We start from the raw sequence: 27,019 nt of genomic DNA on the forward strand, positions 1-27,019 counted from the left end.
GCTCCTGGGCAGCAGGTGCCAGCCTCCCGTCCCGCCGGGCTGGGCCCCATACGGTCTCGGCTTCTGAACTGCACGATCGGGCCCCCGGGGCCTCGGGGAGGTCGGAGCTTGGAGTCACCAGTCCGCATGGGGCAGGGCCGCCAACTTTACTGACAGACACATGTATGTACACGCGTGTTACGGAACACGACACACCCGTAGGGAAGACCGGATGCTCACCATCCAAGGGATAAAAAAAGCACCGCGAGCGGCATTGAGGGCCCAGGCCGCGCCCACCGGCCGCCCGCCCGCCCGCTTCGGGGCCTGGCGGCAGGAGCGCGCTGCCCGGGTGCCGGTCACGCGACGTCCACTCGTAACCTGGCCAGCAACTTCCTCCTCGTCCTCAGCGGCCCCCGTCCTCAGGGCTCCTTCCTGGCCACAGAGGCCCCGCGAGCCCTCACACGGTGACCTTCTCGATCACACCCTCGGCGACATGGACGTCGTCCCCCTGCATGGTGACAGCTGCCGACTGACCACACATGTGCTGGTGGTCCTTCCAGTCCTGAAAGGAAGGACAGACTCCGTGTTACGGTTCAGAGTGAGAAGGCTGTGCCCGGGAGTGGGTGTGCACGTGCTGAGCGGCCAGCCCTCCGGGGCAGGGGGCTCCCAGCCTCGCCCACCCTCCTGTTTAGGGACCCGCTCCGAAGGCAAGTACCCAGGATGACCCTTGAGACACGTCCACGCTCTGACCTGCTGCTTCCTCCCTGGGATCTAAACGAAAACACTCACACCTGCAGAGGAATGCTTGTCTCCGATGTTGCTGCCCAGCCGTATTACTCATCATCGCAAAAGTGAAAGGACTGCGCCGGAGCCAGCCACGTGTCCACAAAGGGGCTGGGAGGCCGCGGCCCCCAGGGAGGCCGGGGAGGACGCCCACCCCCCCACCCCGCAATGCCCCCCATCAGGGTGGGGGCTGCCATCGCCCGTTACGGGCGGGAAATGGAGCCGAACTTGGCCTGGAGCAGGGCTCGCTCTGGGGGCCCGACGGGGCGTGGTTAGTGGAGACACGGACCCCAAGACGCACGGAGAGGTTAGGGTTTGGTGAGCCATGACAAGAATGAACATCACACACACTCGGAAGAACAGAGACCAGCGGTGAGCCCCGGAGGGCAGGGCTCCAGCTGCCTATCTTCGTGCTGTCCTATGTCTTCCAAATTTTCTACAACGTGTTGCCTTATTTTTATAATAAAAAAATAAAATTTCAAATCATTACAGGCGTACCTCAGAGACACTGCGGGTTCAGTTCCAGAATAAAGCAAATGTAGCAATAAAGCAAGTCACACAAGATTTCAGGTTTCCCGGGGCTTATACAGATCACTTTTACACTACACTGTAGTCTATTAAGTGTGTGACCGTACGAACCTAGTTCAAAGGCACTCTATTCCTAAAAATGATAACCTTCACCTGACAAGGCAGGGCTGCCGCACACCTTTAATTTGTAAAAACACAACATCTGAGAAGTGCAATAAAACAAGGTCTGCCTGTATATCAAAAGAATAAATTTTTTAAATTTTTTATTGAAGTTTAGTTGATTTACAGTGTGTGTTAATGTCTGCTGTACAGCAAAGTGACTCAGCTATAGACATATACTTTTTCTTTTGCACTTTCTCTTCCATTATGGTTTATCACAGGGTATTGAGTGTAGTTCCCCATGCTATACATTAGGACCTTGTTCATCCAGCCTATGGATAATTGTTTGCAGCTGCTAACCCCAATCCCTCCCTCCCCCACCCCACTCCCTCTTGGCAACCACAAGTCTGCTCTCTCTGTGTGGGAGTCTGTTTCTGTTTTGTAAATAATTTCATTTGTGTCATATTTTAGATTCCACATATAAGTGATATACGGTATTTGTCTTTCTCGTTCTGATTTACTTCACTCAGAATGCTAATCTCTAGGTCGATCCTTGTTGCTGCAAATGGCATTATTTCATCCCTTTTTATGGCTGAGTAGTATTCCATTGTATGTGTGAACCACATCTTCTTTACCCATTCCTCTGTTGATGGACATTTAGGTTGCTTCCATGTCTTGCCAATTGTAAACAGTGCTGCTATGAGCACTGGGGTGCACGTATCTTTTCGAATTAGAGTTTTCTCTGGATAAATGCCCAGGAGTGGGATTGTTGGATCAAATGGCAACTCTATTTTTAGTTTAGTAAGGAACCTCCATACTGCTCTCCACAGTGGCTGCACCAATTTACATTCCCACCCACAGTGTAAGAGGGTTCCCTTTGCTCCACACCCTCTCCAGCACCTGTTATTTTTAGACTCAAAAGAATAAATTTTTAGTTTGTAAATTACCTGACTATGTAGATTACCTGACTCTGTAAGTCTGTACAGTACGTAAAACTTCATGTGTGCTGGGCTCAAGTCCACAGTGTTTCACACCATACCTAAAAATTAACTCAAGATGGGTCATAAATCTAAAAGTAAGAGCTTAAAGGGAGCTCCCCGGTGGGCCAGTGGTTAGGGTCCGGCACTTTCACTGCCATGGCTGAGATTCAATCCCGGTTGGTGAACTAAGATCCTGCAAGCTATGCTATGCGGCCGAAAAAAAAAAAGGAGCTGAAATTATAAATGTTTTAGAGGAAAATAGGAGATTCTCCTAACCTTGAGTCAGGCAGAAGTTCTGAGAGATGACACCAAGAGCGTGATCTCCATTAAAAATGTTTTTTTAATAAACTGGACTTCTTGGGACTTCCCTAGTGGTTAGGACTCCATGCTTCCACTGCAGGGGGCCCGGGTTTGCTCCCCGGTCGGGAACTAAGATCCCATAAGCCTTATGGCAAGGCCAAAAATAAAAAATAATAGATAATAAAAATTTTTTTAAAGTAAACTGGACTTCATCAAAATTAAAAAAACTTTTGCCCTTCAAATGACACTATTAAGAAATAAAGAGACAAGTCACAGACTGGGGGAAAGTACTTGGAAATCACGTATCTGATAAAGGACTTGTATCCAGGATATACACAGACATCTCCACACTCGATAAGAAGAGAAACGATCCCATTTAAAAATGGGCAAAAGATCTGAATAGACATTTCCCCCCAAAAGATACACAACGCCCGATCAGCACACACAACGATGCTCGGCGCCCTTAGACATCAGGGAGATGCAGACTAAACGCACTGACGTCGCTTCACAGCCGGTAGCAGGGCTACGACCAGAAAGCAAGAGCCAGCGCTGTGGACACGGGCGGACCCGCCACTGGAGGGGGTGCAGTCACTTCGGAGAAGTTGGGAAGCTTCTTACTAAAGTTAAACACAAGTTTACCATATGACTCAGCAAATCCATGTACGCATGTAGCCGAGACAAACAAAAACCTGTCTCCACCCTGGAGCTCGCTCGTGAGTGTTCACGACAGTCACATGGCGGGAACCACTCAGATGTCCGCTGGCTGAGGACTGGAGGACAAGACGAGGTCCAGCCACACCGTGGACGCTACTCAGGCTCCACATGGATGAACCTTGAAAACACGCTGGTCAGAGGAAGCCAGACGCGGGAGACCACATGTTATACGACTCCTGCTACGTGAAATGTCCAGAAGAAGCACATCTACAGAGAAAGAGATTCGTGGTTGCCAGCGGCTGGGGTGTGGGCCGAGGGGGCTTTCGGGGGTGATGGAAAGTTCTAAAACCAAATTGTCATGTTTGCCCAAATGCAAACTTACTAAAACCCACTGAATCGTACCCTTAAAATTAGTGGATTTTATGGTATGTATTCCACCTCGATGAAGATGTAAAACACACACACACACACACACCTGACATGGGATCTGCAAAGAAAATAGTCTGCACGTAAAAGCCAAAACAATTCATGGCCCTTGTCCAACTTGTAAGAAGGTGAGTAACATTAACTACCTTTCCAGGTCTTTGGGGAGCACAAAGAATTCTGGGGAGCACAGTGGGCAGGCCCAGAAGCTGTACTGTCGGCACCACCATTTATTACAAGGAGCCCAGAGCTTAAGTTTTTTCAGGTCCTACCGAGGGTTCACGATGGATCCCACGTGAAAATTAACCGTTCTTGAACTTCACTGTACACTGATTTTTGTAAATATTGGGTTGGCCAAAGAGTTTGTTTTTTTCCATAAGATGGCTCTAGTAGCGTTTAATTGTCTTTAACTTCATTCGAAACAATTTTGTTATACTGTATTGTGACAGCTGTCATATCACCATGCATTTAAAAAAAGGTTATCAGGGCTTCCCTGGTGGCGCAGTGGTTGAGAGTCCGCCTGCCGATGCAGGGGACGTGGGTTCGTGCCCCAGTCCGGGAAGATCCCACATGCCGCGGAGCGGCTGGGCCTGTGGGCCATGGCCGCTGAGCCTGCGCGTCCGGAGCCTGTGCTCCGCAACGGGAGAGGCCACAACAGTGAGAGGCCCGCGTACCGCAAAAAAAAAAAAAAAAAAAAGGTTATCAAAATTGGTGAATTTTTGTGTAGCCATTTTAATATTGAAGGAAAAAAGCAACATTTTCGGCATATTATTCTTTACTATTTCAAGAAAGGTAAAAACGCAGCTGAAACCCCCCCAAAAAAGACTTGCACAGCGCGTGGAGAAGGCGCTGTGACGGATCGAACGTGTCAAAAGCGGTTTGCGAAGTTTCGTGCTGGAGATTTCTCGCTGGACGACGCTCCACAGTCGGGTAGCCCAGTTGAAGTTGAAAGCTATCAAATCGAAACAATAATTGAGAACAATCAACGTTATACCCACGCGGGAGAGGCCGACAGACTCAGAATCTCCGTATCAAGCCTGAAAATCATTTGCACCAGCTTGGGTCTGTTCATCGCTTTGATGTCTGGGTTCCACATAAGTTAAGCGAAAAAAACCTTCTTGACTATATTTCTGCATGCGATTCTCTACTTAAACGTAATGGAAACGTTCCATTTTTAAAACAAATTGTGACGGGCAATGAAAAGTGGATACTGTACAATAATGTGGAACAGAAGAGATCGTGGGGCAGCGAAATGAACCACCACCAACCACACTAAGGGCCAGTCTTCACCCAAAGAAGGTGATGTGTATATGGTGGGAGTGGAGGGGAGTTCTCTATTATGAGCTCCTTCTGGAAAACCAAACGGTTAATTCCAACAAGTACTGCTCCCAATTAGACCAACTGAAAGCAGCACTCGACGAAAAGCGTCTGGAATGAGTCAACAGGAAACGCATCATATTCCATCAGGATAATGCAAGACCGCGTGTTTCTTTGATGACCAGGCAAAAACTGTTACAGCTTGGCTGGGAAGTTCTGATTCATCCGCTGTATTCACCACACATTGCCCCTTCGGATTTCCATTGATTTTGGTCTTTACAAAATTCTCTTAATGGAAAAAATTTCAATTCTCGGGAAGACTGTAAAAGGCACCTGGAACAGTTCTTTGCTCAAAAAGATAAAAAGTTTTGGGAAGATGGAATTATGAAGTTGGCTGGAAAATGGCAGAAGGTAGTGGAACAAAACGGTGAATACGTTGTTCAATAAAGTTGTTGGGAAACATGAAAAATGTGTCTTTTGTTTTTACTTCAAAACCGAAGGAACTTTGTGGCCAACCCAATAAAACCAAAGCCTATGCCTTTATCAGGGCAGCGAGTCACAGGAGCACAAACCCAACACAACCAACGGAAGAAATGGAGTCTTTGTCAACAAGGTTGCACCTGAAATATACCTGCCCAATTCACCAAGAGAGGTTCCAAAACTGCAGCTTGCATTTAGACAAAGTGCTATCTGGCTAAAACGACTCCATCACGAAATAAACCCACGAATCTTCCTCTGATGGTTCACAGTCAGGGAAGAGCCACCGATCAGCCGCCCTCTCGGATCACGAGCCAGCAGGAGCCCGTCCACCCCGCCGGCTCCTCCTGGCTGCCTGGGCTCCTCCCAGCGTCCCCGAGCGCAGCAGGCATGCGGGCCCTCTGCTCAGCACACGAGCCATAGGTGACACCAGGGAAAGCAGACCTGCGGGTCTCTTTCCCAAGTCTCCCGCCCCGGGAACGGGCCAGGGCTCAGGAGCGTAGCTGGGAGCCCCTGGACACACCTTCCGCGCTGTGCTGACCCCTGCAGCCCCCCGGGAAGCCCTGAGATGCAGAGGAAGATGCCACGTCCCACACACCCTAGTCTTGGGGGTCATTCCTGCCCACCTCCCTCCCGAGGACATCTGAGGATGGGGCGCTTTGGGAAGCCGCCAGGCACAGGGTCCCCTGCGCAGCAGAGGCTGTGTCCGCAGATGCAGCTCCAAGTCACAGGCACCAGGGGTGGGATTTTTTACTATTTGTCCACCCGGCAAGTTACCTTTTTTTTTTTTTTTTTTTGCGGTACGCGGGCCTCTCGCTGTTGTGGCCTCTCCCGTTGCGGAGCGCAGGCTCCAGACACACTGGCTCAGCAGCCATGGCTCACGGGCCCAGCGGCTCCACGGCACGTGGAATCTTCCTGGACCGGGGCACGAACCCGTGTCCCCTGCATCGGCAGGCGGACTCTCAACCACTGCGCCACCAGGGAAGCCCAAGTTACCTTTTTTAATCGTGGAAAGTTTCTAAGAGGAGAGGATAACCCCACAGGTCCCAGTCAACGGCTTGGCCCCTCACTCTGAGTAAGGGTGAGAAAAGTGGTAAAAACCCGAACTAGCAACTGCTACTCCAGAACACTCTTTAATCTTCTTAGAATCAGACGCCTACACGTACAACCGCACTGACTTTCAGGGTTTATGACGAGGCGTCCAGGGCTGGGGAGCACTGACCACGACAAGGTCAAGGTCACTGGGGAGCAGCGGCCTCCATGGCCACAGCCTGTGTGGCTGCCTCGGGGCTTTGCCGGAGCCCAGGGACAGTGCGGAGGTGGCACGGGGGGGGGGGCCTACCTTGCGCTGGCAGAAGGTGGAGCAGTAGTTGACCTTGTGGCAGCCGGTGCACTCGCTCAGGGCCTCCCGGCCGCAGTTGACACAGAACTGCTGCAAGAGGACACAGGCGTCAGTCGCGGGGACAGGCTGACCCGCGTCCCCGCCCCCCGCTGCCCAGATGCGGGGTGGGCACTGCTGAGCGGGAAGCAGGGCTCCGGATCACACTGCTGCACCAACCTTGCTCCAAATACCAGGGGATTTCACTGCCACCAAGTACGTGCAGGAAACCAAACTGAGGAAGGCCAGGATTCTCAGCTGTCAGGATCGTCTCCTGAGCGGTCAGGCCCTGCGGCCCCCAGCCGGACCCTCATCCGCAGCCCAGGCACCCCTGGCCCAGCCACGCAGCTCCACTAGGTGGGTCTTCTGTGTGTCTTCCCCACAAGGCGCGAAGGAGCCACTCCTTCTAACCAGCCAGGGAGGGGGACTCCAGTGGCACCGCTAGCGCTGGTGTGTGCAGCCGTGACCCACGCTGTCCGGCGCACCTGGCTGCACTGACTGCAAGCCAGGCCCCTGCTCCCAGCCAGCGGGTGAGTGTGTGACTTGCACACCCATGAGCCACACCAGACGCCCGTTCCTAACACCGCTGACCGCCTCCCACCGCTACCCCCGAGAGTACATGCAAAGCAGCAAATTGCTTCTTGCTTCCTGTTCTGGATTGCAGCTCCCTTCTCTGCCCAGCGCTGACTGACACGCTCCACCCCGAGCCCCCGCTACCCCCTCACTCGCTTCAGGAAACACGCGCATTACGGGGACTCTGAGATACTACTAAGTTAGCTTGTCCACTGTCCCTACTTTAAAGAACAAAATACTTACAGGAAAAAACCGAAGTCTGTAACCACACATAGAAATTCCTCCAGGGAGAGCAAAGGTCTCACAGTTAGTGGGAGCAGAGGTGCGGCTGCCCTTGAGGCTGGGGGCCCCATGGACCCTCCTGCCTCTCAGCTTGGAAGTCCTCAGGGAAGCGGCCTCGTGTCACACCCTGTCCCCCGCGAGCCCGCGAGTCCGGCTCACCTGGACCTGCCATGTTGGTGCTCCTGGCACCAGCACAGTTCTTGGAAAACAGCCACCGCTCAATAAATACCTCTTAAGTGCATGAAGAGCCTGTGTCATGAGCAGACCTTGTGGAGCGGGAGCCGCTCTTGTGCGGCAAGAACTTCCGACCCCGGGCTCCCAACACATCCCCTTGGGAATTACTTCTTAACCCAAGCTAACCTGGGGCAGGAGATCTGGCTCAGACACGCCGGCTGACACACAGACAGAGACGGACGGCCACAGAGCCCTCGGGCTGTGTCTGCACACATCGGTCGGACCCACTGCTTCCCTGCTGCCAGCTGAGAGCGCCCAGATCTTGGTTCCTAAGAGCATTCGTTCTCCAATAAAGGAACCAGGCTCCCTGGAGAAACGGCTGATTCCAGGGCTGGGGCGGGGAACCCCCAAGATGGGCCTGGAGCGTCTTCTAGCACCAGAAAGGAGGGAGGTGCTCTGAGAGGCACGTTAGGGACGCGGGAGCCGACAGAGCTCCAGCCGCCAAAGCCAAACCGGATGAGCAGAACAAGTAACACGGGTGCCGTGAGCCCCTCTTGATAGAAACAAAGGTACAAACAAATGTACAAGAGACAGATCCCCCACGGAGAAGAATTCTGGAAATATTCCTAGATCACCGCTGTCCAGGAGGGGGACCGCCACCCCGGGTGACTAAGGGAGGAAAAGGGGCAATCACTCCACAGATGGAACCCTCCCATCTGCCCCAAATGCGCATGTGCTGGGCCTGGGCCCTGGGGCCCTGGAGTGAGACGAGTCCGCGACAGGGGGTCGGGGGCTGATGAGAAGAGAGAAGCCAGAGACCTCCCCCCGCCCTGGCTCGGCCAGGAGGCATGTCTGCAGCCTGGAAGAGGTGTCACCGGACTGACCCGCGGGCACCGGCTCTCTTCCAACGCTGTTCTGCGGTGCAGCCAGAGGCGCCGCCCAGACTGCCCGCCACTGCTACTCTTTGGGCCACAATTCCCTCTAGAAAAGGAAGTTGGGAAGATCATCGAAGGCCTGAGAAGGAGCCGGGAGGCATGAACAGAGGCCAGAGCACAGGGATGGGGCCCAGAGTGCGCGCGCTCCCCCAGCCGGGGCCGTGGCAGGCGGCCCGGCGCCCTGCAGCCACGTGGCTGGCTTGTGCTGGATGGACACAGCGCCCTTGACGGGAAGGGCATCTGGTCTTCCGCCCTGTTTAATCTCTGCTGAGCTAACTATATAAACACAACACAAATGCCCCATGGTTAAAACTGGCAAAATCTCCTTAATAGTTCAGCAGGGCTAAAACGTGACTTTTCAAGAAATTCCACAGACAGCGTCCAAGCAGGCAGCCCTGCTTCCCCACCCTGGGCCGCCAGCACCTGAGCCCTCCCAGGGAGCCAGGGAGCGAGGGCTCAGCCTCCTCCTAGGGGTCCCGGGGCCTCACTCGTCCGGTCCTCCCCACCAAGCCCCAGCACCCTAAGGAGGCTGCCGTGGACAGGACCTTCCAGAAGAGTTCTCCGGGGCAGCCCTCCCCCAACCACCCAGCTGGGGGGCTCCGTCTCACCCTGGCGACGTCAGGGTGTCCAGCAGCCTCTCCACAACAGCCACCAGTGCTCCCCACCTGGCCTCCTGGCTCACTGTCCCCCGGGCCCCGCCGGCCGCTTCTCGCTGCCGCCACCTGCTTCAGGGACACATTTTGTGTCCCCTCACTCACATGTGACTGAGGTCGGGGCCTCTCAGCCCCCCCGAGCCCCCTGAAACCCCCAGAGGATCCTGGGGAACAGGCTCTCCGAGGAGTCTGGTTCCCAAGAACCCAGTGTCGAGGAGCTGTGGTCATCACGGGGCCACAGGGATCAGACACATTGCCGTTACGAAGGGTAAACACACAGGGTGCACAGGGTGGTCAACCCACGTCTGCAAGCAACTTAACCAGGTCACCCGAGGAGCCTCGTGACACCAGCACACACAAAAGGACACTGGCGTCCACCCACCGGTGGCACTCGGACAGGACGGATGCCTAGCTTCCCCCCGCCATGTGATCAGCTTACAGAAAACTACTGGAGGACACGTCACACCTACAGCTCCGGAGAGAGGACAAGCACACCTGTAAGAGCTCCAGCCATTTTCAAAGCTCCGGGTGTGGGAACGTGTCGGACGCCTTGGCGGGGGAAGTGGGCTCAAGCCCCTCACTAAAGGCTGAGCATCCTTCCGCCAAACAGGATTTTAAGGATAAAAGGATTTCACGCCGTATTTCTTCCTTAGAAATTCATAAAACTACAAATGAAGTGCAAAGCCCAGCCTTTCACGGTGGGGCACTCGGCGATCCAGCTGCGGCAGACGCTCCTGGCTGACCCGACAGACACGCGCGTCAGCACGTGTCCCACGGTGGGTCGACGGGGAAGTTCTGCACAACAGGAATTCAGCTCCTGGACCCTTAAATGTGGGATGAGCGTGGCCATGACTGTGGGCTATTCCTACGTGAAAGACAAAACGCACGCAGCTGACTCAACACGGTGCCCTGAAAGTAACCTCGGGACCGACCAGGTGGAAACGCCTCACTCCGTCTTTTTCATGCCACCTGTCTTTGGAGAATTTTCACAGAGGGGAAGGGATGTGTCTAATTTACTTGTAATTTTATTCTGTGAAGGTAAGGTCCACAAAAATTAATGAAAAACGTAAAACTGAAAGTTAAACCGTTTTCCCGTTGCACTTCCCTGCGGGGATGAGGTCCGGCTTTCTGTGCTGTCGCCGCCACCCCAGATCCGAGCCACCCGCCCACCCGCTGTCCAGCCGGCCTGACGGGGGGACACTGTGGTCTCCTCCACTCCCAGAGTCTCGGCAAGGGGGCATCCTCGCCACCCCCGGGGAAGGGAGGGTCGCCCCCCCGCCGTGCTCATCAGGGACAGGTGGTGGTGAGGCCGTGGGCAAGGCACACGGCACACACGGTGGTGGATGCAGGATGGGCAGCCGCCCTGGCAAAGTCTGGTGGCTCCTCAGAAAGTGAACCCTGAGCCACCGTGGGACCCAGCGGCTCTGCTCCCAGGTACGCACCCAGGAGAAGTGACAACACACGTCCACACAAACGGCCGTGCAAAAATGTTCAGGGCACTGTCCACAAGAGCCAAGAAGTAGAAACAACCCGAATGTCCACCAATGGCTGAGTGAAGAAACATGCGGTGCGACAACTAATGTTTAGCCATAAAAAGGAATGAAATTCTGACCCAGGCTACGTGGACGGACCCTGAAAACACTCTGCTCAGTGGAAGAAGCCAGACACAAAAGGCCACATGTTGTATGACTCCGTTTCCAAGAAACATCCAGAACTGGCAAAGCCACAGAGACAGAAAGCAGGTTGGCGCAGCTGGGGCCTGCGGGTGGTGGGGAGTGACGGCTCCTTTGGGAGGGGAAACGATCTGGGATCAGATGGTGGTGGTGGCCGTACAAGTTGGTGAACAAACTACTGGACTGTGCACCTTAAAGGTGTGAATTCCACAGTATGTGAACCATATTTCAACGAAGAAAAAAATGCCCTTTCGTTATGAACATTGGGGACTTTTCTGAAGTATATGATCAGAAACGTGTGAACGTGAGTGCATTTTGCGATTAAGACGTTGGTTATAACCGCAAAAACCAGATACGATCAAGTATTTTAGAAACAGGACTAGTAAACTGTTTACAAACATGGAACATGCAGACATTAAATGTTTGAAGAACCGGCAGCTGAGCAGCAAGAGCGCACTCTTGCCCCGCGCGTGCGGCCTCCAGACCCAGAAAGGAAGGAGCAGCTGCCCTTCTGGTGACCAGAGCAGTCTGCAGGGCTGAACCCCGGGGAGGGGCGGGGAGAAAGGCCCAGGCAGGTGGGACAGGAGTGGGGGGGGGGGGTGGAGCCAATCTCGAGGGGGAGGGGGGAGGGGGAAGGCCCCCCGCAGGTGGGGCAGCCTCAGGGCCTCCCCTGCCCACCAGGTGTGTGGGGCCACAGCAAGGGGCCGTGGTCACCTGGGCTGGGGGGTGGGCAGAGGGCTGAAGATGGAGCTGCCAGATGGCTGGAAGCCAAGGGAGACCGAGATCAGCACAGATGGCCACAGGCACCTGCCGCCCCCATGCAGCCAGCACGGGGCTGAGCCAACAGAAAGAGCAGCCCAGAAGGCGGCGCTGAGCAGGGATCTTGGTGCCCCCCGCCCCCAGAAGGGCCTGCATTCCCGCACGTGACCCAGACCAGGACTAGAGATGTGACGGGCAGAGGTAACCGAGACAGACTCCCCCTCACACAACAGAGTTCAGGAGACCAGCCAGGAGCTCAGCTGCTTCTGAGAACCAAGTCCAGCACTTTTCAGGGGAAGAGAGAGAATCCAACAGAACTCAGAGCTTCTGCCGTGAATAACCCAAAAGGTCCAACAATCAAAATGACTGGAATGTGAAGGAAGGAACAGAGCTTCCAGTCAAGAGGAAAGGAGTGAACAGAGGCAGATCCTGAGCTGACCCAAAGGTCAGTTATTAAAGAAGTGAAGACGAAGGAGATCAGTGAAGTGCAGGAAGAGGCGACCATGCGGAGCGGCTGGCTGGGGCGCAGCAGAGTAAAGGCAACTCCATAAAAGACGCACGTAGGCTTTCAATCCACTGCCTCTCGGCAATGAGAGCCCCCTACTTACGATCCAGCAAGCCAGGCGGCGCGGCCAAAAAAAAAAAAGAAGAAAAAGGAAAACTGCACCTGAAAAGCTCTTCTTTCCCCTTTACCTATAAAAAGTAGTACTAACTGAAATTCTTTTTCTTATATGGATTTGGTGGAGATAAACCAATTCGACTCACCTACAAACCAAAGTGACACTGAAGACGCATCACTGTCCGTTCTCCCGCCTCCAGCCGCTCCCAAGAGGGCTCTGGGTACCAAGCAGCCCGGCCCGCCCTCCTCCGGCCCCAGATGAGCCCTGGGCAGTGAGGACACACCTCCTCTCGGCTTGGGCACCTGCTCCACATCACCTGGAAGACTGCATCCCAAAAGGCGCCACACGGCTGAGGGACCCTGTGCTGCAGGAAACGCTCTGGGCACCAGGCTTCCCGAACCACGGGGACCTCATCAGCAGCGAAATACCTGTGACGGCTCCTCTGGGGCTGAGAAGCGAGTCCCCGTGGGGCTGAGATGCGGCCACAGAGCTGGGTGCCTGGAGGGGCTGGTGACCGCAAGACCTCTGCCCCAAAGACACACCAGAGGACGCTCCTCCAGATTTGATAACACACGAGACCCGTTTCCCCGGGAGGAAGACGGCCTGACCAGGTGAGTGACATCTACAACAGGCGGGCACTCAAAAACAACGGCTGGTGCGTGTGAGGGACAAAAACGCCCGACAGGTAACGGTGGCCACTTGTCTATCAGAGAAGCTTCACTTGTGCGTGGGCCGCCAGGTCCCCTGCCCAGGAAGGTGGGCGGGCTCTGCAGGTGGCAGCCCCAGACCCGCTGCGCAAATGGTACCTCTTTCCGCTCTGCATCCGCCTGGACTCTGGCCTGGGCCGCGGCGGCTTCTCGGTAGGAGCTGGCCTGCTTGGCCTGTTCAAACAACGTCTTCAGCTGCTGCGCGGTGCTGAGCAAGGAATTGACCATCTCCTCCAGGTACAGCCAGCTCCGCTGTTCCGACATCTCCAGCCCGCTGACCACAGCGGGAGACACGGCTTTGGTGGGGGTGGAGGGAGGCACCGCCAGGGCGGGCAAGGATGTCAACACTAGCGTGTGGAAAGCAAAACACAACAAGAACTTAACCCATCTCCTGGCTTCAAGGTGCCTCTGCACGCTCATCAAACGTGGGAAAGTAGGGTGGCGAACAGAGCATACCCACGGTCCCCCCTTCAAGTCACCCGTCCATGGATGACACAACAGCTGCAGGTGAGGTGACCATAGAGCTTGTGCAGAGCCAGTGTGGGGCGGGGGGCTGTTACATCACATAAAAAGTAAAGCAGACGGAAGAACTAAAACCTCCTGGTTTCGTTTCTGCTCACACAGAAAGCCTTCGGGGATGTCTGTGGTCCCCGGGGGGCTGATGAGGGATGTAGGAGACAGGGTCCCCTCAGCTGGAGAAGAAAGTCATGGAGGCGGGAGGGAACCTCAAAGGGACGCTGTTCTGGACGGGAAGTGGAGACTCGCACACGCGGACGCGCAAGGGCTCCCCACCCCTGTCCCGGGGGGCCTGGGGGCAGAGACACCCAGGCTGTGCTGCTGAATGTCTAACATCCTCCCAGAGAAGAACACCTGACGGTAGCATCGCCCGAGTCCTCGGTGTAAAAGCCCCCAACTGGAGGTCACTGGACACAGGCTGCAGGAGACACACGGGAGCCGGACGAGCGACGCCTGCCCCCTTGGCCATGCCCCGCCCCCGCAAGGGCAGGGCCCTGGGCCCGGACATAAGGAAGCAGGCAGCGTGACAGGGTGGACAGAGGACGCAGCAGCCGCTCTCGGGGCCCCTGCCAGCCAAATCAGGGACCATCCCAATACAAATCATCCCAGCAACAGGTTGCAATGCCCTGAATGAAACAGGAAGCCACGCGTCCACGCTGAAACAAGCAAACAAGCAAGCAAGCAGACGGGGGACTGGTCGCCCAGGCCTCGCAGCCCTGCTCAGGGCACGGCCGACCGCATGGGGTGGGCACTCCCCATCCAGTCCCTGCCCAGACCCCGCAGTCAGCAGGGCCACAGCCCGGCCAGGAGGCTCACCGGGCCTGGGGCCAGGGTCTGAGGCAAGGTGTGGGGAAGAGGCAGAACAGAGGCGAGCTTTAAGGGTGGGAGGGGCGTCACAGCAAGAGGAGAGCGCGGCGAGACAAGAAAAGGAGAAGGAGAAGGGGCGTTTTCTAGGACTCGGGGACAAATTTCTATCTTGCTGTCTTGTCTCTGGCGGAAACTGTAAAAAACACAAAGGTCCACCAGCTGGGATTACGATGCTCCCTGTAAAAAAGTGTCCTGACATAGAATGTGTCCAAAACGTGCCGTCAGTGACAAATCGCTCAAAATGCACACGTGGGGCCACGTCCCCGTTAAGCTTCAGGCGGGGCGAGTCGCAGACACGCACACACCCTCTCACCTGAGGCCACCTGGACGAGCGCCCTCACGGGACAGACCCCAAGCACAGTGTCCTGGTCAGAGCCTAGCCGAATCTCAGGCTCTGCAGGTCAAAGGTCGCTACGTGAGCGGCCTCACCCCACACAGAAATGAGCAGCAGCTTCCAGTGAAACCTGCTTTACAAACACAGGCCTGAAGCCCCACACCCCACTTCACCTAGGAAGCCTTTCAGAAGGATGATTCTGCACGTGATGGCCACTCGTGGAGAATTCTTCCACACTGACCTATTTTGGGATGAGATGTTGGCAACGCGGCCTCCGGAAACGGTGCGATCTGACAGCTGTCCTGATACCCTGGGTAGTGGGGCTCCGGGTGGCCGACCCTGCATGGGGGCTGCACGCCTGCTTCTTGTACTGTCAGGGGAGAGGGACATGATGGCGTGAGACCCAGCTGTGCTGCACGTCCAACAGGGCAGCTCCTGAGCCGCGGAAGTGGGGGACGTGAACTGTCAGAGGGACAGTATTTGGGATGTTCTGCATGAAATAAAACACAGTACAAAAGCCAGTTTCCACTGTTCCCTTTCACTTTCCGGAGGCGGCTACCAGAACATTCCACGTGCACATGGGGCGTTTCTGCCCCGCGGCGCCCGTCTAGGCTCCGTGAGCAGCCTCAGCTTCTCAGGCCCTGGTCCCGCCGCCCCTGCCTGCGGGGGTCCCCACAGCTCCTGCCAGCGACCCGCTGGGGCCGCGTTGCCAGGCGCTGAGACAACTCACCTGTGGCTCCCGCAAAGACGTCGCCCTGGGCCGGACTCTCCGAGATGACCGCGGTGGCCTCCACGGTGGACGCCCGGTCGAAGGTCAGCGCGCCAGAGGTAGTGATCTGTCCTGAGGGGGTCACGGTGACTGGAAAAGCAGGAGAGCTGTCACCGCGTGCTGGGCCCACTGGGCACATTGCAGAAAAACCCAGGGGTCGGGGCGGGGTGCGTGGGGGCCACAGCAGCGTCCGCCGGCCCACAGCCACCTCCGCAGGGGCGGTGCCTGGGGGGGGGCCAGAGACGCCTACCCCAGCAGACGCAGCTCCTGCTGTGTGTCCTGAGCACCTGGATGTACTGTCTCGTCAGAAGGCAAGAGATAAAATTTAAAAGAACGTAAGAAGGACTTTGTAGCTTGAATTAAGAAAAAGATTTTTGTCAAAGCTGAAGAGAAAACACAGCGGGGCCCCCGGCATTCTGGGGGCTCTGTTTCCTCCTGCTGACCAGCCCCAAGGACATGGGGCGCCTCCCCCGCAGGAGCCGTCAGGCTGCTGACAGTCCCTAGCGACCGGGCGCCTCCCAGGCCTCTCCCACCACCGCAGCCCAACTCAGCCCAACTCGCCTCCTCCCGGTTTCAGAAGCAGGCGCCTCCCCCGCCTCCGCCCTCCCTACACGTGCCCCAGCCGCGCCTGCCCCCGGGGCGGCGAGAGGGCCTGAGGGCTGCGCGAAGTGAAGTCCGTGCCAAGGACAGGCCGGGACCGAAGAGGCCAGGGAGCCCCATGAGCGGCAGCCGTGCCTGCTTTTGAACCAGACCCCTCGGCCACACGCGTGAGCAGGACACGCTAAGAGCATGTCGCGTGACGACAGCTGCTTCACTGTGACTCACAGGTGGTGGCGGCTGCGGCGGGAAGCAGGGTGATGTTCTTGGGGGCATCCTTCTTGACGGGTGTGGCGGGCAGCTCGCTCTCCTTCTTGCGCCTCTTGTAGGGGACGAAGAGCCTGACGGGCCCGCTCTGGGGGAGGGGGGGCGGGAGGCAAAGTGAGATGCGTGGAAACGCCACCTGGGACTCTTCTCCAATGGCGACCTGCCTGGAGACATGCCCAGACTGCGGCCAGAAGACGGAACCGTGCAAAGCTCCCTTAGCTCCCTTTAGGCCCCAAACGGCTTAAAATAACAGAAAAGGTACTTTCAGAGAGAACGTGTGAGTTAACAGCACTTCCAACAGGAGAGTAATATCAACGCCGAATTTTTAGGAATCCCCGGGAGACAGAAAACAAGTGGGGACAAAGGAAGGAGAAGGGAGAGGGCCCACGGGGAGCAGGGGGCGCCCCGCAGACCCTGAGGCCCCGACACGCGGGAGGAGAGAACCTCGATGGAGCAGAAACAGCAGGAAAACGTGAAGATCAGGTGAGCCTCCCAGCTCACGCCCAAGACCCCTGTGGGCTCGCTGGCCCTTCCTGCTGCCCATTCAAACCTGCTGTGGACCCGCAAGTGAGCTTCTGTCCTACGTGTCAACCCCAGAATCTCCACCGGGCTCTCCCCGGTGGCTCCTCCCTTTACTGATTTTCTCCACGTGTTGAGACATTGCCGTCACCTTCTAGGCTAAACTGTGTCCTCAGGACCACCTGTGAGGCCCTGACCATCAGGGTGGCCGTATTTGGAGCAAGGAGGCAACGGGGGTCTTGAGGGTAAGGGCCCTGAACCGCCGGGATTAGTGCCCTTGTAGGAGCAGCTGAGTAAGCGAGAGCCTACAAGCCAGGAGGAGCCCCGCCAGGAACACACCAGCACCTTGACCTGGGCTGCCTGCCTCCACAACTGTGAGAAAGTCAGCGCCCGCTCCTGAAGTGCCCCCGCAGACCGAGACCCGTGCTGACGACGCTTTGACGTGTCTCCTTCAGCCCCGAAGACACAGAGGCTGCTTGGAAGCCTCGTCTGCTGCCCCCACCACGGGCAGTGCCTGCATCTGCTGCTTTTCTTCTGTGTGGTTCACATATCCCTGGCCCTTTACATGTCTCACAATTTTTGCTGAAACTGGACATTTTAGGTGCTGTACTGAGTGGCTGTGCAGATGACTCCCCCTCCCTCCAGGGCTTCCTGGCTGCAGTCCTGGACAAAGGCCTCCAGGCGGCAGTGACCCAGCTACCGCACCAGCTGTTGGACTCAGCCACCTAACTGCTCTACCCTTTGCAAACGGCTCCACTGTCAGATCGTCATGTTAGGCTCCTGTACTGGGTGGCTTTCAGGACAAACCTTTGAGGAGGCTTCTCAGGGTGATCACTTCCCGGTGGGAAGCTGAGCCGGCTGCCCTCCTGCATTGCCGGCCTCCTCCCCACGGGCTGCCCTGGAGCAGGGCAGAAACGGCACTCAGGCCGTCAGCCCTGCTCGCCAAGCCGCTTGGTCTCGGCTGGCCTCAGCTGCGTGGACCTCCACCCTAGGGACGAGCGGGGCCGGGACGATGGACCTTCCCTGGGCTGAGCCGGAGGGATGCAGGGAGGGAGCAGGGCCTGACGCGAACGCCAGACTCACAGGATTCTCCTGGATAAGTGTTTCTCTTTTTGTTGTATGCCCCCAGGACAATCTCCAGAGACCTTAAGTGGTTGCTTTTTATCATCTTCACCAGTTAGGGTTACTTGTCCGGGGAGTGGGTCCCTGGAGCCCTGCACAGCACTACTCCTGAGGCAGAAGCCGCAATGTTTCAATTTGATGAAGTCTGACCTATGAGTTTTCATTTCATGGACCGTGCCTTTGGTTCCACGTCGAAGGTCTAACCCTAGATCAGGGCAGATTTTCTTCTACAAATTGTAGTTTAGTTTTGGACACATTTGGCTGTATGATCCATCTTGAATTCGTGTGTACATAAAGTGTGATGTTTAGGTCAAGGGTCACTTCTACGCCTGTGAGTGTCCGACTGTTCCCACACCTGCAGGTCCATGTGTGGACGGTGGGTCTGCTCCTAGATCGACGGGTCCCCCTCTGCCAAACACGGTCTTGGCCGCAGAAACAATACAGCAAGTCTGACAGTCAAGTGCTGTGATTCCTCCACTTGTAGTCTTCGTCCTCAAAACCGTGTTGCTACCCCTTTCCTCTGCCTTTTGATATGAATCTTAGAATCAACTTGTTGATGTCTACAAGATCCTGCCGGGGCTCTGAAGAGACCCGTGTTAAACCCACAGACCAGTGTGGGGAGAAGGACGTCTTCACTGCATCGCGGCCTCCAGCCCGCAGGTCCACGTCTTCTCGGAGTTCTCTTGCTGGCCGTTTCTAGCTTCAGTACACACGTCCCATACATGTGCCGTCAGGTGACACCTGAGGGTTTCGGCGTTTGGAGTGACCGTAAACAACCGTACCAGGTACTCCATGCTTCCCGATGGGGCTGACCCCCCACTCTGCTCCTCTTACCCCTGAAGATCTCCAAGAATGTCACCCACCAATCTTCGCAAGCAAACTTTAAAAGTGTCTTATTCTCACACAAATATCCTACTGGTCATTCTACTAGACTCATGTGTGATCTACACATGAACTAGACAATTTTAGAATATTTGGTTTTCCCACTCAACAACATCTCTCCAATTAAGTTTTCTTCCATAGCTGCTGCTAATTAACCATAAAAAAAGAAATCTCATTATGCAGCTTCCTAGTTAATTTTAGGACATTTAAAAATAATATTCAACAATAGAAACATTGAAACAAAACTGGTAGTCCACATATAACAAATTAGTGTCACACTTTGAAAGCTATAGAGCAATATACGTTCAAACGAATGCAAATATCTTTTATTTAAACAGTTAAGAATTTAGAATAAAAAAGACTTCAAAAGACATTAAAAGTTCTCTATATAAATCAGCTCAGTGTAGTTTTTTTATAACGTGACATTAAAAATGAAAAACATAAAACAGCACATATATACTTGTCACCACAAAAAAAAGTACGGTTAAGACGATGACATTATAGGGACTTCCCTGGTGGTGCAGTGCTTAAAGAATCCACCTGCCAATGCAGGGGACATGGGTTCGAGCCCTGGTCCGAGAAGAGCCCACATGCCACGGAGCAACTAGGCCCCTACACCACAACTACTGAGCCTGCACTCTAGAGCCCACGAGCCACAACTACTGAAGCCTGGGTACCTAGAGCCCGTGCTCCGCAACAAGAGAGGCCACCACAATGAGAAGCTTGCACACCGCAATGAAGAGTAGCCCCTGCTCGCCGCAACTAGAGAAAGCCTGCACGCAGCAACAAAGACCCAACGCAGCCAAAAATAAATAAATGAATAGATTTATAAAAAAAAAACAAACGGTGACATTATAGGAGCTTTCCGTTATTTAAGAAAGTTTCCCTTAACGTTCTTTGAGCAGCCCCAGGGCCCACTTGAGGCCTCACTCATCAGAGTAATGGTCAAAACCCAGAATTTGAGGAAGAAACTAAGCTGGAAGCAGCTCTGAGAGGAGCTGAGGGGAGCAGGGGCCCACTCACCAGGGTCATGTCATCACAGCAGGCGGCACAGGTGCAGGAGGCGGCATGAGGGTTTAGGATCCCATCCTGAAATTTAAAAAGTACCGCAACACGTGAGAAAGTCGGCTCTGAAGTGAGTCAACAGCCCCAGATCCCAACCAGTTTCACCCCGATCCCCCTGTGAAGGTAAAATCCCACCATTTCCAGAACCTTCTCTCGTACACATCTCTGCTGGTGGCAGCGTCTATCTCTCCCCTGCCAGGGAGTGTAGGCGTGATTTCTCTATCAACCTCCTAGAGCTAAACCGGAAACAGCGACGAGGAGCCCTCTCCTCTCACAGATGAGCTCAAGGAGAGAGAAGTTAGGTGTCTTTTAAAAAGTCACGGGCAGGGCTTCCCTGGTGGCACAGTGGTTGAGAGTCCACCTGCCGATGCAGGGGCGCGGGTTCGTGCCCCGGTCCGGGAGGATCCCACATGCTGCGGGGCGGCTGGGCCCATGAGCCATGGCCGCTGAGCCTGCACGTCCGGAGCCTGTGCTCCACAACGGGAGAGGCCACGACAGTGAGAGGCCCGCGTACCATAAAAAAATAATAACTAATTAATTAAACGTCACAGGCAGAGTTACTCAGTTTTCCTCAGTCTCTCCCATGTATACGTGTTATTAAACTTCCGTTTGATTTTCTCCTGTTAATAAATAAACAAAAGTCACACGCACTCAAGCGGAAGCTGTTACGCTGCCTCATCCACTCCTCACGGCAAGGTGTGGAGCAAACACCCTCAACATCCCATCTGGAACATCAGGAAGCAGATGGAAAGGTGACGTAACTCACACAGCAAGTGAGCGGGGGACTCGAATCGCATCTGACTCCAGCCTGTGAACCCTGGAAAGCCCTGCGGCCGATGCTCCAGGAGCCGGGCCTGCGGCTTGCGGCTCTGAGCAGGGAGGGTGGGGAAGCGCGGCACCTGGGTACCTGGATGAGGCACTGCAGCGGCCGCCCCGCATAGCGGATGCTTCTCTTCCAGTCTTTGCTGCTGGCCCTTCCTGCCATGGCTTCAAACTCGGTAGGACTGTACCAGTTCTCCCCCTGCTTAATGCAGCGCCCCCGGCCTCCTGAAAGGACGAAGCCACCCGCTGTAGTTCCCGCTGACACTGGGCCAGGCCCATCTCCCCTCCCGCCCACCCCCCCTCGGTGTCCCGGGCCTGCCTGCGCTCAGCCGCTCCCTCGGTGCCCCACGGCGAGCCCACATCTGCAGGCAGCGCTTCCCACTGCATGCCTGAGCCCCGACCTGCTGTCCACGGTCACCGCACACTCCACCATATCCCACACGGAGCTCATGACGTCTTCCCACTTGCAGAGCCTTCTACCTACGGGTCACCCAGCTGACCCAGGACCGTAGGGAACATGGTCCAGCCCTGCTCCTACCACGGGCCACCCCATTCCTCGACCTGCCCGTTTAACTAGTTTATGCGTCATTATGGCCATCCTTGGCCCCAACTTACAGTGGGGGATGCAAAGGGAAGGCGATAAGCAGCAGCCTGGGCCCACTCCACGCAAGCCCACCTGGGCCCACTCTGTGCACACCTGGGCCCACCCCGCATGCACCCACCTGAGCCGAGCCTGCTCTTATACAAGGTGCCACTGATGTTCCGACAGCGCACAGGCAGCTCACTGTCGTACACCGATGGGTCCCAGTTGTACTTAGTTCCACCTTTCTCTTGGCCGGGAGCCAAAGGAGTCGGAGGAGACTGAGGGCCTTGAGCAAAGAAAGCATCATGAAAATGAGAGACCTGAACGCACCCCGAATAACAGAAAGGCACAAAAAACATCTTGATTCTAACAGGTTCTTCCCCCAGCTCTGCAGCATCGCCCCCTGTAACTCTGGGCAACTCTTCTATTGCCTGAAAAAATCCACTTTTTATACTTAAACTAAATAGTATTTGAAATTTGAAATTCACCACAAGATAAAATTCACCCCCAGGATAAACTCCACCAGCTCTCAGAGCGTTTTGCCCCCGAGGCCTGGAGCAGGAGGGCATACCGGGGGTGAGAGGGGCAGTGGGTGCCTTCAGCCCGGCGGTCTCCACGATGCTCCCGTCCGTGTGCACGACGATCAGCGTGGCCTTCTCGGTGTTCAGACTGTCCCCGATCTGAAGGGCTGTCCTGCCCGACTGGGGGAAAGAACACCAGTAGTCTCAAGTGACAGCGGCTGGCGCACACCTGCACACCGGGACGTGGTCCTACAGAGAGGTTCCAGCTGACACCGCCACCGGGGGGCCCACCATGCCTCATGCTTCTCAGATGCAGAGCCAAGGCCAAGAAGAGGCGACACTAGGTCTGCATGGCTCTGAGCGAATGCTCACATGGCTTGTCCAAGTTAAGGGATAAATGTGTTCCTGGAACAGGAAATGCCCTCCCGTCTGCCTGGGCAGCCTCTGAGGTTGCAGGCCTCAGAGGAGGGTTTCCGAGAGGCCAAGCTCATAAGCACAGCCAAGGCCCAGTGCAGGACCCCTTCTCATGCCCGAGCCCACCCAGACACAGGGCTTCCCAAGCCACGCTGCTTACATGCCTCTCCACTGGGGCTGGATGCTGCCGTGACCGCGCCTGCCTCCTCTGGGCCAGCCAGATGCCCCTTTCCTATCCCTGCGGGCGCTAAGCCCACCCCAACTGCCCACAGGCACACGCTCATGGCCTCACTCAGACAGCCCTGGAGTGGACTAGAGACCCCGGCGCACCCCGTCCACACCAAGGCCTGGGACACTCTCGTGCTTTCACGCTGAGGATAAAACTAAGACAAAGACCTTTTCTTACATCTGAAAATGTGGCCTTCAAACCAGGGGAGGTGAGTAGAAGTTTATCGTGGGATTGCGGGCCCTCCACCCGGCGTGCGCATGCACACACCTGGCCTGCTCTCACAGGCCTGCAGGGTCAACGCCTCAGTAAGGGCGTCTACACTGCCTGCATCTGAATCACTGCACTCGTACAGCTCTCGACCGGAACCACAGAACGCTTTGCGTTCCTTCGAGAACCGCAAAGTATTTTTCTCACGAAGGCATGTGAGACATGTCGATACTCGAGACCCCCTCTCCTTGTCAGTTTCCAGAAGGATCACACTAGTTTCTGGGTCTTCTTGTCCTCAGAGCCCGCTGACTTGGGGCCGCCCCTAACTCCCCGACCCTCTGGCTCCAGCCCCTCCTAGAAAACGAGAACGTGACAGAGTCTGCTGTCAGGCAGGACACCGGCCAGAGGCACCACGTCACTGCCTGGCTATCAGCTTGCGTGCATCCTGATACCAGAAGAAATAAACCAAGACTCTTAGATCTGCACCCCTGAGCCCTTCACCAACCTGCTGCCCTTACACTCAGGAGCAACACTTTTCTGTCTGTCACTACCTCAGTAACAACCACTTTGCTTTCAGGTGTACAGCGTCCCAGGTGCGTGATCCAGGCTAGAAGGAAACCGTGAGATCTCCCCTCCCCTCCCCTCCCCAGGCAGTCGGCACAGGGCAGGCTCAGGGTCTCTGGGGGACGGGCCACCCCCCTCGGGGCCGGAAGCGCTCCCGTGGCGGCTTACCAGCACGTGGCCCGAGAGCGAGGCGGCGTTCGCCACCGACGTGGTGAAGACATTGTCCGCCGAGGCGCCCACGTTGGCCACTGTCACAGTGGTCACCTCTGCAACACAGGAGCCTCACTCAGGGCCCAGCCAAAGGCCACTGGGGACAGGGCGAGGGTGGGGGGCAGCCCACGGTGGGTCCAGGTCAAGTACCTGAGCTACCGTGGGAGGCCTCACGCTGTACACGAAACGCCCGACCAACGTTTCTAGACCAGTCTGAATGACCTGGTCCTTCCAAGGACAAAAGGCCACCTCTCCCTCTCCACAGAGCCTGCCACGCACAGTGTAGACCACAGGGCACGCCTGCCCTCACGCACCCACTGAGCTGGCCACAGCTCTGCCCTGGCATCTCGCTCCCTTCTACTTAAAACCATACCCCAAAGAGGCCCCTAAAATCCTAGAGTTCCCTCCCTTCCGGGTGGGGATCCTCCTGGCCCCTCTCCTGCAGGTCAGTGCAGGAAGGCTCATGTCTATCCCTCCCTCCCCTTCCTTCACCCCTACCTGCCACGGACCTCTTCCTCCTGAAAAGCGGCAGACCTGCCTGTGCCCACCCCACGCGCCCCCCAACTCTAAGCCCGGCCCCTCCTAGCAGCGTCTGTACACGGGGGCGCCGCCGCGCCCCGCCCCCCGTGCTCCCCCCACTGCCCATGGCCCACTCCTGATGGGCTGCCCCGGACAGCCCTCCCTTGATGCTCCCCCAGCCACCAGGGGTGGCGCTGCCTTCCGGAATGTCCCAAACCTAGAGCGCCTGTGGCCTGGGGGAGGTGCTCAAACTGACCGAGAGTCCTGCACATTCCATCAGCCCGAGCTCACTTAAACTGCTCTAAAAACACCTGCTCCCCATCTGTCTCCTCCACCGTGTCCCAGGGAGCCCGGGCCCGAGGGGTCTGAACACAAGCTCAGGTCTAAAGAGCTCGCCAGCAGCCCGGGAGGCAGCCTCAAGCCAGCACCCTGTCCTGCTGAGTTACAGAAACCCGGGAATCACCTGGCCTCGGTAATTCACAACCAACAAGTTTTAACACACTGGAAAAACACAAGGATAAAACTCTGCAGGAAAGAAACACGTGATGTCAATACGTGTCTCCAACGTGTGAATAGCATCACATTCCCTTTCTGCATTCAGAAAAACCCGTGCAAAAACAACACAAAGCTGAAGAAAAACTTCACCATCCAAGATCTCAACTTTAAACCAGAGTTTAGCAATGAAAATGGAAACCTTTAAGGGCCACAAAGCCTTCTTTCCCTGCCTTTTGCGAGGATCCCGGACAGACCACAGGCACCGGGGCAGTGAGAGAACGGGCTGCAGGCCCCACGCAGCTCCTCCAGGGCCAGAAAAACCGGAGCACTGGGTGGGGAGGCCGCTGTCCAGTTCTGAAACCCATGAAATTCCCTCGGGGAGAAGAGCCTTAGGATGCTCCCCAGGGGTTCCAGTGCCCGGCTCTGCCGGCCACACGGGAGCCCAAGTGGGAGGGAACAATGCTTAGGAAAGTCTCTACCTCCTTCGGGACGGTGCCCCGGGGAGACACAACCTCTAAAGGGCGCTTTGGGGCATGGCTCACGAACCTTGAAAATGAGAATGTTCTGTGCGGCAAGAACAAAAGCGTGGGCCAGCAGCCCGGTGGTGCCCGAAGAAGGGAAGATCCGTAAAGGAGGAAATGGGGGCCCCACGGACAGGCCAGAGGGGACTGCCCCCAAAGGCTGCGGGCCCTCCCAGACTAAGTGAGATGCCTTGCTCCCCAGGACTAAGGTCACACCTGAGCAGGCCCTCAGGATTCTGGGTGACCAGATGCACCCAACCCCGGGCTCCTCCAGGACAGGACCCGTGTCTGACCCCTGTGTCACCAGCACCCAGGACAGAGGAGGAGAGGACACGCAAGGCAACAGGCAGGTGCTGAGAAGGTTCTGGAAGTAGCGCAGAGCACTGAAAGGAAGGAAAGGAGTTCAGGGAGCAAGTATGCGGCAGGGCAGGGCCAGGATGCTCCCATGGGGCAGGTGTGCAGGGACCACACGACACACAAGGTAGGTGCGAGGCATGTGCTGGGGGAGGGTGGGTGGTCAGCCAGGCGTGGGCAGGGCAGGTGCGCGTGGAGGACAAGTGTGAGGAGTGCGCGCGGAGCAGGTGCCGCCAGGTCGTGCGGGAGTGTGCGGGGCAGGTGTGCAGGGCAGGTGTAGGGCAGGTGTGGGGCAGGTGCGGACAGGTGCGCGGGAACCACGGGCGGGCGGCACTTGCCTGCGAAGGCGGCGGCCGCGGCGGCCTCGTCGGGGCCAGGCAGGGCCTCGGCGCCCATGTCCATGTGCCCGGGCTCGGCGGCCATCACCGCCACGGCCGTCACCCGCCGCGTCTCGCGCTCCGCCTCCGAGTCCCCGTCCTCCTCCGAGTCCTCGTCCCTGCTGAGCACGGGCTCCTCCGCCTCGCCTCCCGCCGCGGCCGCGGCCGCCGCCGCCACAGCGGCCGCGGCCGCCACCGCCGCCGCCTCGGCCAGGCCCAGCTGCTTGGCGGCCGAGTCCGAGTCCTCCATCCGGACTCCGCCGAGCCCGCCCGAAGGCGCCGGCCGGGGCCGCCCGAAGGCCGGGACGGAGCCCGAAGCGCGCCGCCCGAGCAGGCCGCCCGAGCCGGGCCGAGACGGGCCGAGCTTGACCGAGGAGGGCTGCCCGAACCGAGCCGAGCTGAGCCGAGCCCGCCCGAAGCCGGCCGCCAAGCCGAGCCGGGGCCGCCCGAATAGGGCCCGAACCGGCACGAAGCGGCCCGGTCGAGTCCAGCCAAGCCGAGGCCTAGAGTCCGGAAACGAGGGGGGCCGAAGTGGTCCGAAGCGCGGAGCCGAGTCGGTCCGAATTGGTCCGAGGCCGCACGAGGGTTTCCGAGAGGCTCTGCGCTAGCCCTCCTCAGGGCCTAGAAGGCCGCGTCGGCCGTGGTCCCCAGTCATCGGGGTCCCTTACTGTGAGGCCGATTCCGCCGGACTCCGACGCAACGCGACCCGGCCTAGAGAACCTTGCGCTGCAGGCTCCGCCTGCACCCGCCGCCCGCGGGAGCCGAGCCCGCCCGAGAAGGAGCCGAGCGGAGCCGAACGGTCCCGAGCCGGGATCCTCACGAGCGAGCCTCGGCTCTCCGCCTCCTCCTGTCCGAAAGTGCCCGAGCGCTGTCGGACGGGCTAATCGGGCCTCGGCCACAGTTCGGGATCAAGTCCCGAAACGCGACGCCGTCGAGCCCGTTCGGGAGCAGAAGCGAAAATGGCCGAAGGG

General features: G+C 56.9%; 1 protein-coding gene across 13 annotated transcripts; it reads right to left on the reverse strand.

Annotated features, from left to right (window-relative positions):
* Positions 1-129: 129 nt before the first annotated feature.
* On the reverse strand, positions 130-26,989 carry DEAF1 (DEAF1 transcription factor). Of its 13 annotated transcripts, none has more exons than XR_010945853.1 (13): positions 26,010-26,329; positions 23,741-23,838; positions 22,209-22,338; positions 21,777-21,923; positions 21,140-21,279; positions 20,191-20,256; positions 16,606-16,732; positions 15,742-15,870; positions 15,253-15,381; positions 13,394-13,641; positions 6,883-6,972; positions 3,359-3,590; positions 130-541 (listed from the first exon to the last, which is right to left on the reverse strand). XR_010945853.1 is itself a non-coding variant. In XM_067747784.1 (12 exons), exons 1-12 carry the CDS (start codon positions 26,296-26,298, stop codon positions 437-439), a joined length of 1,698 nt encoding a protein of 565 aa, XP_067603885.1. In that variant the 5' UTR covers positions 26,299-26,317; the 3' UTR covers positions 130-436. The 13 variants fall into 13 exon arrangements, 6 of the variants coding, with proteins under 6 accessions (XP_067603885.1, XP_067603888.1, XP_067603886.1 ...); XR_010945852.1 differs by having other exon boundaries at positions 3,309-3,590; XR_010945850.1 differs by lacking the exons at positions 130-541; positions 3,359-3,590 and adding exons at positions 4,459-4,698; positions 6,318-6,509 and having other exon boundaries at positions 26,010-26,340.
* Positions 26,990-27,019: the final 30 nt, after the last annotated feature.

Source organism: Pseudorca crassidens, chromosome 9 (genome assembly GCF_039906515.1).
Source record: "Pseudorca crassidens isolate mPseCra1 chromosome 9, mPseCra1.hap1, whole genome shotgun sequence".
Classification (NCBI taxonomy): Eukaryota; Metazoa; Chordata; class Mammalia; order Artiodactyla; family Delphinidae; genus Pseudorca; species Pseudorca crassidens.

Excerpts from the sequence above, each read along its gene's own strand:
- DEAF1 (XM_067747784.1), bottom strand. The coding sequence starts at position 26,298 with ATGGAGGACTCGGACTCGGCCGCCAAGCAGCTGGGCCTGGCCGAGGCG. Across the intron at positions 16,733-20,190 it reads GCTGTGATGACATGACCCTG|AGCGGGCCCGTCAGGCTCTT; the intron begins GTGAGTGGGCCC and ends CCCCTCCCCCAG. Across the intron at positions 6,973-13,393 it reads CGGATGCAGAGCGGAAAGAG|CAGTTCTGTGTCAACTGCGG; the intron begins GTACCATTTGCG and ends GTCCTCTTGCAG.